Source organism: Mus musculus, chromosome 8 (assembly GCF_000001635.26).
Source record: "Mus musculus strain C57BL/6J chromosome 8, GRCm38.p6 C57BL/6J".
Lineage (NCBI taxonomy): Eukaryota > Metazoa > Chordata > Mammalia > Rodentia > Muridae > Mus > Mus musculus.
In genome coordinates, this window is record NC_000074.6 from 94,018,684 (window position 1) to 94,037,065 (window position 18,382).

At 42.5% G+C, this 18,382-nt stretch overlaps 1 protein-coding gene across 1 annotated transcript; it reads right to left on the bottom strand.

The window, feature by feature from the left end:
* Positions 1-719: 719 nt before the first annotated feature.
* On the bottom strand, positions 720-18,356 carry Nudt21 (nudix (nucleoside diphosphate linked moiety X)-type motif 21). Its single transcript, NM_026623.3, has 7 exons — positions 18,094-18,356; positions 13,619-13,819; positions 12,461-12,524; positions 10,152-10,241; positions 5,859-5,934; positions 4,092-4,206; positions 720-1,021 (listed from the first exon to the last, which is right to left on the bottom strand). The coding sequence occupies exons 1-7, from the start codon at positions 18,207-18,209 to the stop codon at positions 1,000-1,002; spliced, it is 684 nt and encodes a 227-aa protein (NP_080899.1). The 5' UTR covers positions 18,210-18,356; the 3' UTR covers positions 720-999.
* Positions 18,357-18,382: the final 26 nt, after the last annotated feature.

Consider the following 18,382-nt stretch of genomic DNA (forward strand, 5'->3'; position numbering starts at 1 on the left):
TCCAGTTGATTCAGACTATTCCTTTGTTTCTATTATTTTTGAGGTAGGGACTTGCTAAGTATCTCAGCTATACTGGGATTCTGGTTCCCCCAGCATTAGGCACCCAGGTGCCGGGGTTCTACGTATGTACCGCCATACCCAGCCTACTCTAAAATACTTTTGAAAAGCTTTGCTGCTTACTAAAATCATGTTTATCATTACGTATACAACACCTCAGATTCCCATAACTGTAACTCTATAATTTGAGAGTTTAAAAACTCATGTAATTTTGTCATGGCTCACTCAGTAAGAAGCAATCCACAGCAGTGCAAACAATCACTATGCCATTATATGAAAATACTGCAATGAGTTCTAGATGGACTTCTTTTTATACCAATTCCAATGGTTTTCAGCTTACCTATTTTTAATGTACTCCCAAATGTTTAATGTCTTGACTTGTGAAGTAAGGCCTAGAGAGTTTTATAAAATATACTCGTCAGGTAATATATTGGGAATTCTTTGTAACAGAGTGTAGTTTGGTACACACTGTACCTTGAACTTAATCAGAGAAATTTAGTTCCCCAGAGTAAAGGAAAGTCCTCATTACAAACACCTGTAACAGCCTAGGACCATATGCTTCCAACACTACTGGAGCAAAGGGCCCACAATCTCACCTTATCTCATCCATGATCATGTTTTAACATTCCCCAGTCTAAAGCAGGGAAAAAAGGATCCTCGGCTCTAAGACTTTTCAGAGTTTAATGAGAAACTTAAAAAAAAATACAAATAAGAAATTCACTTTCTTTAATGTACAAAAAAAAGTATGAGTAGAACCAAAAGCTAATGAACACTGCCACATGTTTCCACCACTATCTCGGTCATATTCATTTTACTCTTCAAACAGGAAGGTGGTGGCAATTTAGGGAACAAGAGAAAACCAAAACTTGTTCTACAGTTACTCTTCTACACGTGTAAGCTGTGCTCATAGAGACGGCTTCTTTTACTTCTGCATACAGGAATTCAGTTGTATATAAAATTGAACCTGCATTTAAAAAAACAGAAAACTTTTATTAAAAACAGTATTAGTTATAGTTTCCACCTTCACCTGGCCATCTCTCCCCTTCCGACATGTTAAACATTTCTATACTACAATGAACATTGACCTCACTGGTCCCACTGCAGAAGTGCAGCTGAGTACTTACCCTGAGACACATTAAGAGTGTAAATTAGGTTAATTATGAATCACAAAGTTCCTTGAAGGCATAAACAGTTCTTACATGTCCTTTGCCCTGTGCACATGTTCATGTGCACACGATACAGCACCTTTGCTCTGTGCACACACATGTTCATGTGCACACGATACAGCACCTTTGCCCTGTGCACATGTTCATGTGCACACGATACAGCACCTTTGCCCTGTGCACACACATGTTCATGTGCACACGATATAGCACCTTTGCCCTGTGCACACACATGTTCACGTGCACACGATACAGCACCTTTACCCTGTGCACATGTTCATGTGCACACGATACAGCACCTTTGCTCTGTGCACATGTTCATGTGCACACGATACAGCACCTTTGCCCTGTGCACATGTTCACGTGCACACGATACAGCACCTTTGCTCTGTGCACATGTTCATGTGCACACGATACAGCACCTTTGCCCTGTGCACATGTTCATGTGCACACGATACAGCACCTTTGCCCTGTGCACACACATGTTCATGTGCACACGATATAGCACCTTTGCCCTGTGCACACACATGTTCATGTGCACATGATACAGCACCTTTACCCTGTGCACATGTTCATGTGCACACGATACAGCACCTTTGCTCTGTGCACATGTTCATGTGCACACGATACAGCACCTTTGCTCTGTGCACATGTTCATGTGCACACGATACAGCACCTTTGCCCTGTGCACATGTTCACGTGCACACGATACAGCACCTTTGCCCTGTGCACATGTTCATGTGCACACGATACAGCACCTTTGCTCTGTGCACATGTTCATGTGCACACGATACAGCACCTTTGCTCTGTGCACATGTTCATGTGCACACGATACAGCACCTTTGCTCTGTGCACACACATGTTCATGTGCACACGATACAGCAGGAGGCCAAAGCAGAAGAGCAAGGGCTGAAGGATGGTTAGCGACACAGTAAAAAGGCCGATTCTACCCTCACCAAGCTTCCACAGAAGCAGTAAGTATCATGGCTAGGATGCTGTTAGACTAACATGTAATAAGTACTTCCAAGTACTATGTTCTAAGCACTTTGTATGTGCTCTCTGACTACAGTCCTATGAAGAAACTACCATTCTCATTTGCATATGAAATATATGGCAAATAAGTATTAGAGTTTGTTACAAGTTTTACTACTGGCAAGTACTGAAAGGAGCTAGAGAGATGTGGTTAAGAGCACAGGCTGCTCTTCGGGGGACCAGGTTCATTCTCAGCACCCACAAAACAGCTCACAACTCTGTAACTCGAGTTCCACAGATTTGACACCCTCATACATACATGCAGCAACAGACCAATGTACATAAAAGTAAATCATAAAAAACTAAGATTTAAATCCAAATACTGACTGCACAAGCCAAAAGACTTTGTCAGTCACACACCCACACAAAGGAGAGAACACAAGCACAGGAGTGAAAGTGTTCATGTGCACACACATGTGAGCACAGGTGCCAGAGATATCAGGCAGCTGTGAAGCTGCCCAGTGAGTGCTGGGAACTAAGCTCAGATCCACTGCAAGAGCACGCCACACTCTCAGCCACTAAACCATCTCTCAGCACATAGTCCATGTTCTGTTCTGTTGCTGTTTGACACAGGAAACCCTGGCTAGCCTACAGCCATAACCCTGGTTAGCCTACAGCCATAGCCCTGGTTAGCCTACAGCCATAGCCCTGGTTAGCCTACAGCCATAGCCCTGGTTAGCCTACAGCCATAGCCCTGGCTAGCCTACAGCCATAGCCCTGGCTAGCCTACAGCCATAGCCCTGGCTAGCCTACAGCCATAGCCCTGGCTAGCCTACAGCCATAGCCCTGGCTAGCCTACAGCCATAGCCCTGGCTAGCCTACAGCCATAGCCCTGGTTAGCCTACAGCCATAGCCCTGGTTAGCCTACAGCCATAGCCCTGGTTAGCCTACAACTTATTGTGCAGAGCAGGATGGCTGTGAACTCACAGTACAGCAAACATGCCTGACCTCATAATAAACTGTTTTATCTGCAGTTCTTATCTATGGTTGGCATGAAGAAACTAAACTAAAAATAAATGTAGAAAATGCATACTCAAATGGGGCATGATGGTATACACTTTTGATCCCAGCACTCCCAAGAAGAGACAGGAAGATCTCTGGTTTTTCAACCAGCCTGGTCTACATAATGAGTTCCAGGATAGCCAGGGCTATGTAGAGAGACCCTGTAGTGGGTTTTTTTTGTTTGTTTTTTGTTTTTGTTTTTGTTTTTTTTTTTGTTTTGCTTTTTTAATCCTATTTACCTAAAAATTCAGACTCCATATAAAACTATAGGGCTACATACCATTTGGCCAATTCAGACCTAAGTGCAGTATGTTCCAAAATAAATAAATAAATAAATTACACTAAAAGATTTGAGTATCTCGCCCCTTCCCCGTCTTTTTTTTTTTTTTGAGACAGAGTCTCTCTGTGTAAGATGCCCTGGCTATCCTGCTTGCTCTGCAGACCAGTTCAAACTCTCAGAGATGCACCTGCCTCTGCTTCCCGAGTAAGTGCTGGGATTGAAGGAGTGCACTACTATGCCTGGTGATTGTCCCTACTTTCATATAGATCAGTACTTTTGTATTTTAAATATTGACTGTTGTACCATCTCTTCTTTGAATAGACTGCAAACTATGGAAGACACCAGATCTGAGAAAGAATAGTTACATGTCAGAACATCATGCCATAATTTGAGTCTTCCGGTACTTTTAAGCATGTTTTAATCTAGTGATTACATACAATGTAAAAATATATCAACTGTCTTTATTTTCCTTAAGCCTTAAAGTTTGTGCACTATCACTTCTCAAGTGGCTCCGGATGTCTTTAATTTGACATCTTACAAAGTTCAACTCTGCATACCTGCTCAGCAGCTGAGGAAGACTAGAAATGATGGGTCCATACCCCGGTGCATTGTCATACAGCTCAAACAATGGTGCAGCTACCAGCTTGTAATTTTTAGGGACTGCAAACAAGGCTACAAAACAAAAACAGTATTCAATTTCTTTAATCTTTCATATAATTTTTCTCCCACTTTGCAATTAATCAACAATTGTACATTTGAGAAAAGCTTTGATGTGTGTGTTCACCCATGCAGGCGCATGTGCAGGACAGAGGCTGGAGGGTAGCAGCAGGATCTTTTCCTCAATCCCCTCAACCCTCATCCCTGTTTTTGTTGTTGTTGTTTGTTTGTTTGAGACAGAGTTTCTCTGTGTAGCCCTGGCTGTCCTGGAACCTGCTCCACAGACCAGGCTGGCCTTGAATTTAGAGATCCACCTGCCTCTGCCTCCTGAGTGTTAAGAATAAAGGTGTGTACTAACCCACCTGGCCCAAAGTCGTCCCCCCCCCACCACCTTACTTTTTAAAGTTTCTCAGTGAAGGTGGCACTCACTGTTTTAGCTAGACTGGCCGCTCAGAAAACCCCAGTTGTCTCTCTGCTTACCGGGGCAGGGTTACAGAGGTACAGCACAGGGCTCATCTGGTTACATGGGTGCTGAAGAATCGAACTCAGGTTCTGATGACTGCAATGAGCAATTTACCCAGCTGAACAATCTCCCCAGCTCTGAGAATTTTTTGTTTGTTTGTTTGTTTGTTTTTCGAGACAGGGTTTCCCTGTGTAGCCCTGGCTGTCCTGCAACTCACTCTGTAGACCAGGTTGGCCTCGAACTCAGAAATCCGCCTGCCTCTGCCTCCCGAGTGCTGGGATTAAAGGTGTCTGCCACCACTGCCCGGCTTGAGAAAAACTTTTAAGGAAAAAGACAATTCTCATTACTCACTTTGGGTTGTCTGTGACATCTAGAGATTAAATATATATTTGAAACATCCTCTCAAGAAAGAAATGCCATAAACAACTTAAAAAAGCAAATTGAAAATTGCCTTGGGTTTATAACTTAATTTTTAATTCTCCTATAAAACTTCTGTAAGAAATGGAGCCAGGCATTGTAGCAATTCCAGCACTCAAGAGGCTGAAACAGGTTGATCAAGATTTCTAAGCACAAGGAACAGAGTTCAAGCCCCCAAACCCAGATAATGTAGACTTGTAATCCTGGTGCTGGTAAAAGCAGAGACAGGTGGCCAGCCAGTGTAACCTAATTGGTGAGCTGCTGGAATGAGAACATTCCTAAGGACACTCACAGCCAGGGAGGGAGAAGCGGATAAGCAGGCTGAAAACAACCCAGCAGTTAAGAGCAATTGCTATTCTTCCAGAGGACTGGAGTTTAGTTCCCACACCGGCACCCATATGCACATATGCACGAGAGCACACACACTTGGAGGTGAGCTGGACTACAGAGCAAGAGGCTGAGTAATAGTGAAAGCCTGTGACCCCAGTAATTGTAACCCCAGTTCCTGAGAAGCAGAGGCATTAGGATCAGGCATTCGAGGCCAGCGTAGGTTACACGAGACCTTGGAGCTTGGTTCTGTTCTTGAGGTGGGGGGCATAGGAATGGGAGGTTGCAGGTCTAAAGACTCTTAAAAGACAATCTCGAGGCCTTCTGCATAAGTATGATGTGTTTCTGTCTTACAGTGAGCCTAAAGCTACTCAAGAAACCTGGAGGAGACAAGCGGACAACCTCAGAGAACACACTACAAGAGCCTTTAGACGGCTGCCTTCCAGATAAAGTACCTTACCTTTCTCTTGAAGCTGAACCAGAAACAACTTCTTATGTTCCTTGGGTTTTGTTATATGTGCAGGAATATACGGATACTAAAACAGAAGATGAGAGTAACTTGTAGGTTTCAAACATCACTATCCTTAACACCTCATGTGTTAATAACTATCAAGTTCTTCTAATTACAGACACAAAGCTCAACTACCCTCATAAGCTAACCCAGTCTCACTGTAACGCTTATCTGATGGCTTCTCTATATGTACACTTCCTAGTGCACTGCTGGTATGGGGTATGCTTCTGTCTTGTTTCTCTTTAATGGATCTACCTAACAGATACAGTAAGGGCCTTTACACACACGTAATAAATAGTAAACCCATCAGCTGTTTAAGTACAACAGTCAAGTGGAGATCTGGCAAATGGGCAGTATAACTGCTGGGTGAAATAGAGAAAATATTTAGAAAAATTAAAAGGACAAAAAGAACTAGAGAAACTACTGCTTTGAGAACAATCTGATATAAAAGGAGGGTACTCAGCAAACAGCCTGGAAGACCTTTGAGTTATCGCTGAGCGCTTTCCTTCCAATTAGGTCAAGGAATGGCCAAGAAACCAAAGCCTGTTTAGAAGAATTGTTACACGTATCTTTGAAATAACAACTTCACCATTTTGTGTATGGAGAAACCTTGCTTCTTAAAGCCAGGTCACAGATGTGTTGTGGCAATGCTCAGGAACACCAGTGTCCACAGAGCCCTGTGCACTTGTCCCCAGGTACACAGGCAGTCAGGAGAGGACAGAACATCTTTTGCCTGTCCAATATTATGTAAAACCTGATCTGGAACATACTGTTATGAAAAGAAAAGAAGCTCTCCAATAATAGGGCTTTTGATCGGTTCAAAAGACTTAAGACCCAACGTTAAGATACTATCCAAATTATGAATATCTGAGCATCAGTAACATTATTGGTCATTATAGTGGACTTAAATACCTTAAATATATTAAGTCCACAGTCATACCAACATTCTAATGAGGCGTTCATAGCCCACCTGAGAATCATTCTCCCTCAGATGTTAGGGTAGGCCAAGCCTTTCTGGAGTCTGCAAAGTTTCTCAACTCATGAAATTGTAGAGAAATTCATTCAAGTCTTGCCAAAGGGGAGGCAGCAGTCCCTGGGTTTCCATCTTCCTGACAGACAATTCAGAGGGACATTCACTATGGTTCCTTGACAGCTCTTAGCAATATTGATCTAGCTGTTCATGGTTATAGTAAGGTCAATACTGTTCTTGGGGGTAGGGGTGTGGGGGGGTTTTGCTCTGATGTTGTTGAGACAGGGCTCACTATGGAGCTAAGATTGGGCATGAACTCCTTCTGCCTCTACCTCCAGAATACTGAGGTTAGCGATGCACCACCATGCCCACAGAATACCGAGGTTAGCGATGCACCACCATGCCTACCTTTTTTTTTTTTTAAATGACTGCTGCTTCTGGTTCCCCTCTCCCTATACTTTGCTACTTCCTGTCTCACTTCTCAATCTGTATCCACATCTGCCTTTTTCACTCCATAATGTATCTTTGAAGGATGAATGCATTCTTCTGAAAACTTAGGAAAGGAAAAGAAGCATCTACTATTTCCTATAGAACTCTATACTCCAGAGTAACCAAGTAGTTGATGAGGTTAAGGTTTTCTGTGTTAAAAAAGAAAAACACATCTCCAGAGACTTCATGACTCTAGGAAGTTATCAACAATGAATGACCTGTTAACACTAACGTTATGAAAATCAACTGTCTTAGTCAGGGTTTCTATTGCTGGAACGAAACACTACAACCAGAAAGCAAGTTGGGGAGGAAAGGGTTTACTCAGCCTTTAATTATGTGTGTACATATGTGTCTACACATATAGGTGCAGGCACCCACAGAGGGAGAGCTATCAGATCCCTGAGGCTGGAGTTAGAGGTGGTTATGAACCACCCAATATATATCTGGAAATGGAACGCTGGCCCTCTACTAAACCATCTTTCTAGTTTCCATTGCCAATGCTTTATAAAATAAAATCTCCTTTACAATTCACACTAAAATATTTACAACTGAAACAACACCTAGGATTTGCTTCAAACAGTCCATGGGGAAAGCAGGAAGATGAAGCAGCAGTAAGAGGGAGGGAATGAAAAATACTTCATCTGGGCTGGAGAGATGGCTCAGCGGTTAAGACTACTGGCTGCTCTTCCAGAGGTCCTGAGTTCAATTCCCAGCAACCACATGGTGGCTCACAACCATCTGTAATGGGATCTAATGCCTTCTTCTTGTGTGCATGAAGACAGAGTACTCATATACATTAGAATATATATAAATATATATATAAATAATAAAACCCAGGCAGTGCTGGTGCATGCCTTTAATCCCAGCATTTGGGAGGCAGAGGCAGGCAGATTTCTGAGTTAGTGGACAGCCTGGTCTACAGAGTGAGTTCCAGGACAGCCAGGGCTACACAGAGAAACCCTATCTCAAACAAACAAACATAACAAAAAACACTTCACTATGAATTTATTGTTAAAGGTGAATTTTACTTACTATAAATTCTACTTCTACATATTTTAAATTTTTTCTCTTAAAAGAAGCACGGTGGGCTGGAATTAGCCCTGCATACATAAGATGTGGTTCAATCGTTAACACGTCAAAAAGGAAACAAAACAACAGAATCATCCTGAAACTGTGGTTTACTGTCTTGGCATGGTATAATCCCAATGCTTTGGAGAGAGAGGAAGAATAGTTCAAGTCTAGACTTGGCTATCTATTACATTCGATATACATCACATCACATACATACATACATTGACACACATATACATACATATACATGCATACATAAGACAAAATAAGAAGAGAAGAAGGAAACTCCGCTTGGCTTTGTAATGTTTTCTAAATCTAAATTAAAGAGTCAAGAAAACAAAATTAAAAGTCAAGGTCCACTTTGATCTTTTTAAAATTTTAAACATTTCTACTTGTTTCTTTTGTGTTTGAGAAGTGTGGTGGTTTGTATATTCTTAGGTTAGGTCAGGGAGTGGCTATGTTCAGGTATGGCTCCCATGGACTCATATGTTTGAACAAACCTATGGGGACCAGAGAGTGGCACTATTAGGAGGTATGTTCTTGTTAGAGTGGGTGTGTCACTGTGGGCATGGGCTTTAACATCCTAGTCCTAGATGCTTGGGTAGTATTCTGCTAGCAGCCTTCAGATGAAGATGCAGAACTCTCAGCTCCTCTTGCACCATGCCTGCCTGGATGCTGCCATGCTCCTGCTTTGGCAATAATGGACTGAACCTCTAAACCTATATGCCAGTCTTAATTAAATGTTGTCCTTATAAGAGTTGCCTTGGTCATAGTGACTCTTCACATCAATAAAACCTTAAGAGAGAGAGGGTCCCATTTTCAGCACCTGTGGTAACTAACAACCGTCTTAACTATACTTCCTGGGACCCACTTCCTCCCTCCGACTCCCCAGGCATCAGACATATATATATATACAGACACACACTCATACACAAGAAAGGAAAAAGCTGTTTGGTCTTAAAAATGGTTTTTAAATCAAAATTAAGAAATGGGAATAAGAAATGGGAAGCTAAGGTCTACTCTGATTATTTTTTCATTTTTTATTTAAAAAATTTCCATTTATGGGGCTGGAGAAATGGCTCAGTAGTTAAGAACACTGGCTGTTCTTCCAAAAGACCTCGGTTCAATTCCCAGCACCCCCAAAGCAGCTCACAACTGTCTATAACTATAGTTTCAGAGTATCTGACACCTACACAGACAAACATGCAGGCAAACTACCATTGACCACAAAACAAACAAAAACAAAAAGACATCTAATATTTCTTTTTAAAAAAAGGTGGTGGGAGGGTAATTGAAGAGATGGCTCAGCAGTTAGAGTCACTCACTGGCTGCTCTTTCAGAGGACCCAGGTTCAATTCCTAGCATCCAAATGGCAGCTCGCTACCATATGTGACTCCAACCTCCAGAGATCCGACATCCTCTATGGCTTCCACAGGATACATACATTCAGGCAAAACACACATATACATAAAAATAAATACATCTTAAAAAAAAAAAAAACGTTTTCACTTTGTGTGTGTGTGTGTGTGTGTAGATGCCACAACATTGTCCTATCCTTCTACCATGTGAGTTCCAGAGATCAAACTTGGGTCATGAGGCTTGGTAGCAAACCCACTGAGCCACCTTACTAGCCCTTAGTCACTCTTTAAATGTCTTGAATTAGTGACTTTTCTGCTTTACCAAATGCCTGGTGAACACAACTGAATACTGACCTGAGGAGGTTCAAAATTTGGTCTCCACCAGTTCCCAATGCAGTCATCAATGACCCAGTCTTGCAGGACTCCATCTTGACGACCAAGTATCTGTGCAAAGTAATATAGTAATGAATACACACACCTGAGAATTCCCTTCTGGGTTCAGTTGTTTTGCCCAGTATTTATCTCTATGTTGACCAGTATTTCTTTTTTCCAACTGCCGTAGAATATTAGGACAGGCCGGGCACTGCCATGATGCCTGCACCTTTCCCCGACTCTGATGATCTTATAACACATCTGTTAAACCAATGAATCAATATCATACTAAAGAAACCCAGACAGTTTATGGGTATCTTTAATTTCTGCACCTAATGTCCCTTTTCAGGCCCAGGATCCCATTTAAGATACGATACTTATGCCATCAGTTTCCCCGAGGCTGCTCTGGACAGTGACAGTTATGATAGTTTGATGATCTTGACAGATTTGAGAAATGCGAGTTAGGATTTTTGAGTAGTATTTCTCAGTAACACTGAGATTCTGGCACGGAAGATAACAGAGGTAAAATGCCATTCTAATAGGATATCAAATCATATGAAAGGGTCATGTTATCAATATGATTCACTGCTAGTATGAACCATGATTACTTATCTGAGGTAATGTTTTTATTCCCACACTATCTGAGAGCTCAGATCAGTTTTCAGTTCAAACGGCAACCATTACCCGTCTTCCTTTTCCTCTATCAGTCTATTCTGCTCTGGCAACAGCCCAGTTCACAGCTGAGCACAAGGCCTTCTTTGGCCTGTCCCCTACAGCACTGCACATTCATGGTCTGATTATTATATCATTCCTGCCTTATTCCTTCATCTTGAAAGCAAACTTTCTCTATTGTCTCCTAAGAAATGGTATAAGACAGTACAGTTTTGAAATTTCTGCAAGAGTTTAAATAACTATTTTTTCCTACAGTTGCTTTACAGTGCATGTAGCGATCACAGGACAAGAGATCACAGGACAAGCGATTACAGGACAACTCTGTGGACTCAAGTTTCTCCCTCCCGTACAGGGGTTCTGGAGATGGAGCCCAGGTCGTCAAGCTTGGTGACAAGCACCTTTATTAACTGAGCCATCCCACCTGCCCTGCTAAAGTCTTCTAAGCGGCTCCTCGATTCACAGATACAGCACTTCCGCTATTACTCCGAGAGAATCATGATTTTTGTGACTCATTTAGCTTCCATTTTGGCTGAATTCCTTTTGCTTTTTTAGACTGTATTTTCGTAAAAAGGTCTCTTCACAAGCCAATGATATATCTGCTCATTAGGTGCAGGAGTTCTGACACAGCTATGCCCCCTCGTAAGACTTCAAATAAAATCACCTACTTTTCTTGGACTGGTCACTCTGCAGAGCAGAAATCTCCAGTCTTCTGCCCAGTACCACCTCTCAGCTAGGAACGGTACTGTTCTGTTCCACACTGACGGCTGCTCTCAGTCCTACTTCACAGCGTGACTCCTACACTGCTTACTAGTCAGGATCCAAGTTTTCAGATATTCTCCCCATCTCTTAAACATTTTACTGCTAAATGTTAGCTGGTTTAGTGCCCACTGACTCAGTCAATAGTCAGTCCTGGCACAACTGGACAGAATGGGAAAGACAATATATATCAATATAACCTTTATAGAGTCAACCAATCCAGCTGACGCACGGGCTCACTGGCCCTGGAAGCTAGCACGGGCAATCCCTCAGCCTCTCCGTTCTTCTCCGCTGCGTTTCTGACGGACATCCTGCTGAGCTCCATTTCTGCTGAGTCTGCTGTGGTGTGCTCCACAGCCTTCTGGCTCTCGCTTAGTTATGACTTCATCTTTTTGTTAAGGTCTCATTTTTGCATTCCATAAACACTACTGAATTTTATACCTTTAAAAAAAAAAAATGACCTTTCTCCTGACGTTTTGGTAGTTTTCAGAAGAACCAGAGGAAACGTGAGTAGCTTTCCTCGGAAACCGCTACCAAAGCGGCACCTGAGCATTATTGTTTCATCGACATTTTAGTTTATTTAGCAATTGGGTCTCACTCTGTGTGGCCCAGCTGGCCTAGAACTCACTATGTAACCTAAATGGTCTTGAACAAGATAATCCTTTGATCTCAGCTTAAGATCTCAGACATATTTATTTTCCAGAAAACAATTTATACTAATTCAGATTTAAGTTCTACTTACTGACTAAAAACTGCTCAAATTAAATTTATTTCTACAAGACACATGAGAATTTGATTATTTATTAAGTAGATAGTATTCAGATGGGCAATAGAATTGTGAAAGTGGTTAAACAGAAAAATACCTCTGTCATTAAGCGTTTTAGTCCTTCAACTTCATCTTCTCCTGGGTTAAGTTCCCCACCAGGTCTGTAAAAGTTAACAAGTTCACGTTACAATTGAATACAATTTGGGGATAACAGCAAGAACACAACTATCATCACTTCAATCGGGTAACTGAGAAGACACATTCCAGTGACATCTGATAAGCCATCAAAACAAGGGCCAAAGGTGGAGGCTGTGCTGGGAAGTTGAATCTATAATATTAAGTACCAGACCACTGTATACAATCCTAAGTTTAAACAGCAAAACTAGTGTATATATAATGAGCACAATCACTGGCCAACAATCCATGTCAGCCTCCTCAAAGGAAAGCTAGATTTAATGGAGTTTAGCAAACAAATACCCAGAGAACAGACTGCATTCTTAGATCTGAAGAATGGGGACATTTTCTTTTTTTTAAGAATTATTTATTTATTTTATGTATATGAGTACACTGTAGATGTACATATGGTTGTGAGCCATCTTGTGGTTGCTGGGAATTGAATCTCTGGTCCCCCATCAGATCTCATTACAGATGGTTGTGAGCCACCATGTGGTTGCTAGGAATTCAACTGAGGACCTTCAGAAGAGCAGTCAGTGCTCTTAACCACTGAGCCATCTCTGTAGTCCCGAATGGGACATTTTTCAAGACTATCAATTTAGTTTTGAGGCCTTTCTTTCTCTCTTTTTTTTGTTTGTTTGTTTGTTTGTTTGTTTGTTTGTTTGTTTTTCAAGACAGGGTTTCTCTGTGTAGCCCTGGCTGTCCTGGAACTCAGAAATCCGCCTGCCTCTGCCTCCCGAGTGCTGAGATTAAAGGCGTGCACCAGCACCACCCGGCAAGGCCTTTCTTTTTGGCACAATCTGACCAGTGGGCAAGTAAATATTTAGAGTCATAAGCTCAAGTGATTAAGCTACATGAAAACAACTGAATTCAGTAATAGTCCCATCACTTTGAGAAATCGAGTTTGGCCTAATGTAGCTCTATGGAAAGGAAATAAGCATTGTACTGGAGAAAAGTCTTTTCTTCAAAGACTCATTCATGGTACTGGTTTAAATAAATAAAGGTTAGACTTTTATTTTAAGCTGCATTAAAACAGTCATTTTTTACACGTTGTCCTGCTGTTATTTCTAACACTACTTACAATTTGAAGAAAGTTGTCCCCAGCTGCAGCAGGAGCACGTGGGGCAGGCGGTGTTCATGAACAATCAGAACCCCTTCTACAGTCCTTCTCATCCCAATCTTATCAAATTCCTCCCTCATGCGCTGAAATCTGGCTGCAACAGAGCTGTCCTTCTCATAGAGGGGCTCCTTTGTACCAAAAGTATAATTGGTAAGCGGGTACCTGTGAGCCAAATACAAACATTAGCATGAGAACCAATGCTCTTATTTACTTACCAGGACAGTTCAAAACAACACATACAGAAACCATACAAACACATACAAAACTACACTGTGCCAGACCAGTCAAAGCTTCGTAAGCAGCTATGAGAGAGCAGAGAGCAGGGTACTGCTGCTGCCTGATTCCTGAACCCAGCTCTTCCATTCCTCAGTCACAGACAACACTGCCCTAAGGTCCCTGAAATGCTTAGCCAAGTGTTTATCTATACTGGCTTTAGATCATTTCATGGCACTGATACCAGAAGTAGCAGCCTGGTTCCTCTGACTAATCTAGTTACAACTTCTATTAACCAACCTGTACTAACAGCTAATCTGTTTTCTCCTATGTGCTGAGCCACCACTGTCTATCAGCAGCTCTCTAGTTGCTTGCCTTTTAATATCTTTAAAAATGAGTGTTTGTACACATATATGTATGGTGTTCTACAATGTGTGTCTGTGCTCTCCTTTCACCATGTGGCTTCTGGGGAACTGAACTCACATCAACAGTCTTAGCAGCAAGCACCCCCATCCTTAGAGCCACCTCACTGGTGGTGCCAATTATTCTCTGTTCCTCCCAGTTAACAAATAGTCAAATTTTTCTAGTTCCTTTTTTGGATCAACTTTACTTCTTCAGTTTTTGGCTGCTTGTTTTTTCATAGAGCTGACCTGGAACTCACTTATTTATCAGGTTGGCCTTTAACACTGAGACCCACCTGCCTCTCCCTCCCAAATGCTGGGATTAAGGTCATGTAGTACCAGTGGCTTAGACCTGTTTTCTCTTTCCCTCTGAGCCTTGTGTAAGAGAACCCAAACTGTGACTTAAGGTGTCAGACTTCATCTTGCTTAGTAAAGATCAAATCCATATTTACACTGTACCACAGTCTACCTTGCAACCCCTTGAATATAGTTTTTTTCCCCAGTAAGAATATTTTGACTGAACATGGCTAATCCCAAAGTATTTCATCTACCAAAAACCCCTTGATATAGGCCTGGGAAGATAGTAAAGTACTTGTCAAGCAAACATGAGGACCTAAATTCAATCTCCAGCTCCCACGGTTGGAGAAGGTTTTGTGCACTGTCTTCTCAGATGCTGATTTCTATGCCCAGACACCTGGTTACAGTCCTGACAATGGCATGGCCAAGTACCTTCAGTCTCAATGTTATGTAAAAACTGGTTTCCATTACCTCTGATGCGTTAATAAAGAGCTGATCTGCCAATCAGCTGGGCAGAAGAGAATAGGGCAGGACTTCTGATCCCAGTATGTGGTCTCAAAAGGAGAGAGAGAAGGAAGAAGGTGGAGAGAGCAACCAGGGCCATGAGGACACACATGGACCAGACTAAGCTAGGGCGAGATTCAGACAAAAGACCATTTGGCTGGGTATTGGCAGCCTAGTTGAATTAGAATAGCTCAGAATCTGCATGGCATAGTGGCTGCGGCTTGTTAATAAGAACACCAAATCCTTTTATTCAGGATAAAGTGCACACTGAAATGTTTTGTCACTACCTGGGAGCAAAGGGGAGAGAGAGGAGGGGATAGAAAAACCCCCAGAACTACATTTACAACCTACCAAAAACAAACAATAAAACCCACCAACCAACACACACACACAATCTGAGCACAGTAGTCCCAATATTGTGGAGATGAAGACAGATGTATTTCTGGGGTTCACTAGCCAGCCAATCAGCCTAGCTTACTCTGCAAGTTCAAGGATGGTGAGGGACTCTCGTCTCAAAAAAAAAAGTGGGAAGGGAGGGGCTGGAGAGATAGCATACGTAGGCACACCTGCAAACACTACAAAACTAGGCTGCTGAGATGCTCATGTGTAAAGCACCTGACATGCAAACTGCATCTGAGGTCCAATCTCCAGAACCCATGCAAAGCTGGCTGCAGTCGGAACACCTAAAAGCCCAGTGCTCCCAAAGCAAGCTGGAGGGCAGACAGAAAAATCCCCGGAAGCTTACGAGTCAGGTAACCTGGCGCAGATCAAAAGAGACCCTATTCTCAAACAAGGTGGACTGGCTCCTGAGATTGTCCTGACTTCCACACATGTGCTGTGACTCGCACAACATACATTCACAAATGCTGTGAACACACACACATATACCCCACATACACAACTATATATATCTGCATGAATGCATATAGCACACATGTGCAACATGCACACACACACAAACCAAACCAAAAAACCCTCTTGACGGTAATAGACAACTACATACTCTCTCTCCTCAGTTGTTCTTGAGAAGGGAAATCAAGGTAGCCAAAAGGAAAAGATTAATTCCAGAGGTCAAATTCTAAACATAAAGTAGCTCTAAAATAATAAAAACATGCCATTTTCAGGGGACTTTAAAGACTATCAACACTTTTGCGGTAGATCCAAAAATGAATCTTATACCAACAATATTAGGAAGAAGTTACTACACACAGTTTTATGTACTGTACAATGCATTACATGAGTTAACTTTTGGTTTCCCCAACCTACATTACAAAGAATTGAGACTAGCCACAACACATTTCTATTGCAAGGGCTATCTCCTACATCCCAGGATCTCAGCAGAACGAAATGTTCCAATTTCTAGCTGTGAAATCTGAGCAGCAGCCCACAAAGAGCATATTCTCCCCCACATCATACTGTAGGCATCTTAAAGCAGAGTGTGCATCTACACACCGGGCCATGTGCATGCACACAGTGGTACACTGGGACCCATCCAGTGTTTCCTGAATGGGAATGGACTGCAGAAACAAAAGATGTACTTGCTACTTAATGGGTAACCCCCTCAGGTGAACTCAAGTTCACAGCACAACAATTTTACTTCTCAACACTGCATTTACACAGGAAGCAAAAGTTACGTGCTCAACCTGCAAAACCGCCTGCTCAAAGTACATGGATTTCAACAACTCTCCCCAGTGGCTGCTGTCAACAGACACAGTAATCAAGGAGAGTTTAGAGAAGACCTATGGTGAAGTCATGCTTCCAATTTTTCACTTTTTTGAGGTGCTGGCGATAGAATCCAGGGCATTCCACACACGAGGCAAGCCCACTACCAGTTAGCAAACAACTCCTGTGCTCCTCCACTCTTTTTAAAGGAGCACTCGCCTCTCCCATTTTATGGGAATCTTATAAGCACTTAAGTGACAGAAAATTAAAGTGCTACTGTGAATTGTGGGACAAAAGTAAATTTGCACAGACACGACTGTCAACTATTTCCACATTTTATAAACCTTGCATTTCATTACCGAAGTTTGCGTGCCATTACTTGTTTTGTCAAAAACAATAGTAGTAGTTGTTCTTGAGAACAGTTCTCAAGAGCTCAACAAGTTTTCAACTTCATGTCACATTTAGTTTTAGGAGGAATGGTTTATTTACTTGAATATGAGAGATTTGTTTATTTATTTGAATATGAAAGGTGAGTCACTAAAATGACTTACACAAACCCCACTCTCAGCAATGTCTTGCACATTTTAAACAAATAACCAGTCTAAACTGGACACTTTTTTCCCATTAGAATCAGCTCCACACTAGGGAATGAGGTACCAAACATTATAAGCTATATCCCAATCTCAATTTCTTGCCACAACAAAATTTTGTTTGAGTGATCCCGAAATGCAATCATCTGCTTAAGACAAAGGTTTGTTGAAAACAAAACAGCCTGCAAACAGGCTGTCGGGACAACATGTAAGGTACCTCCGACCTCTGAAAGTACAACCAGACAACAGAGTGTGTCCTCGCAATTTTAGGTCTACTGGGAGTCTGCAATGATACTGTATGTTGGCACTTTGGTAGACAAGACATACAAATGCAAAAAGGTAGACCAAACAGCGCGAAAATTAATAAAATGTGGCCACTGGATGGAACACTACCCAACATTTAAAGGGGGAAAAAAAAAAACTAGGATGTCAGAGGTTAATCTGGAAAAGTTACTGTAAAAGAAATGTACACCCTACAAAACTGAGAATTGTTCAAATAAACACAAATACATGTGCGATGAAACAACCAGCAACGGATTGAAAGGATACACACATTATGAATTCAAAGCAAACGCAGGTTCTAACCATGGCTGAATGAAGGGAAAGGGGGAAACGAACCTCGCTTTTAAAATAGGAAAACTGCCAAGTCGGGGTCGAGAAACAGGTCTAGGAAAGAAAGCGCGCATCCCGGAAGGGACAACCCGCATCCGGCGTGAGGGAGGAGCGCGCACTGGGAGAGCATCAACGGCCGAGGCCGCGCCGCACTTACAGATTAATGGTGCGCTCCAGGGTGAGGGGCTTGGTCTGCTGGATGTACTTGTTGCCGAACTGGTTGACCCCCCGGGGCCAGCCCGTCTGCGAGCGATTGGGCGGCACCACAGACATGCTGAACAGCTCCGACGCCGGGGACGTGCAGAAAGCGGGGGCCCGGGGAGACGTCCGCGGGGCGGGCAGCGGTTATCTGCGTCCCGCTCAGCAGCCACCACCCGCCATTAACAGTCGAGAGCAAGAGGCGCGGAACACACGCCGGAAGTGAATACGCTCCGGAGGCAGGAAGT

Excerpts from the sequence above, each read along its gene's own strand:
- Nudt21 (NM_026623.3), bottom strand. The coding sequence starts at position 18,209 with ATGTCTGTGGTGCCGCCCAATCGCTCGCAGACGGGCTGGCCCCGGGGG. Across the intron at positions 10,242-12,460 it reads TAAAACGCTTAATGACAGAG|ATACTTGGTCGTCAAGATGG; the intron begins GTATTTTTCTGT and ends TACTTTGCACAG. Across the intron at positions 1,022-4,091 it reads CTTCCTCAGCTGCTGAGCAG|GTTCAATTTTATATACAACT; the intron begins GTATGCAGAGTT and ends TTTTAAATGCAG.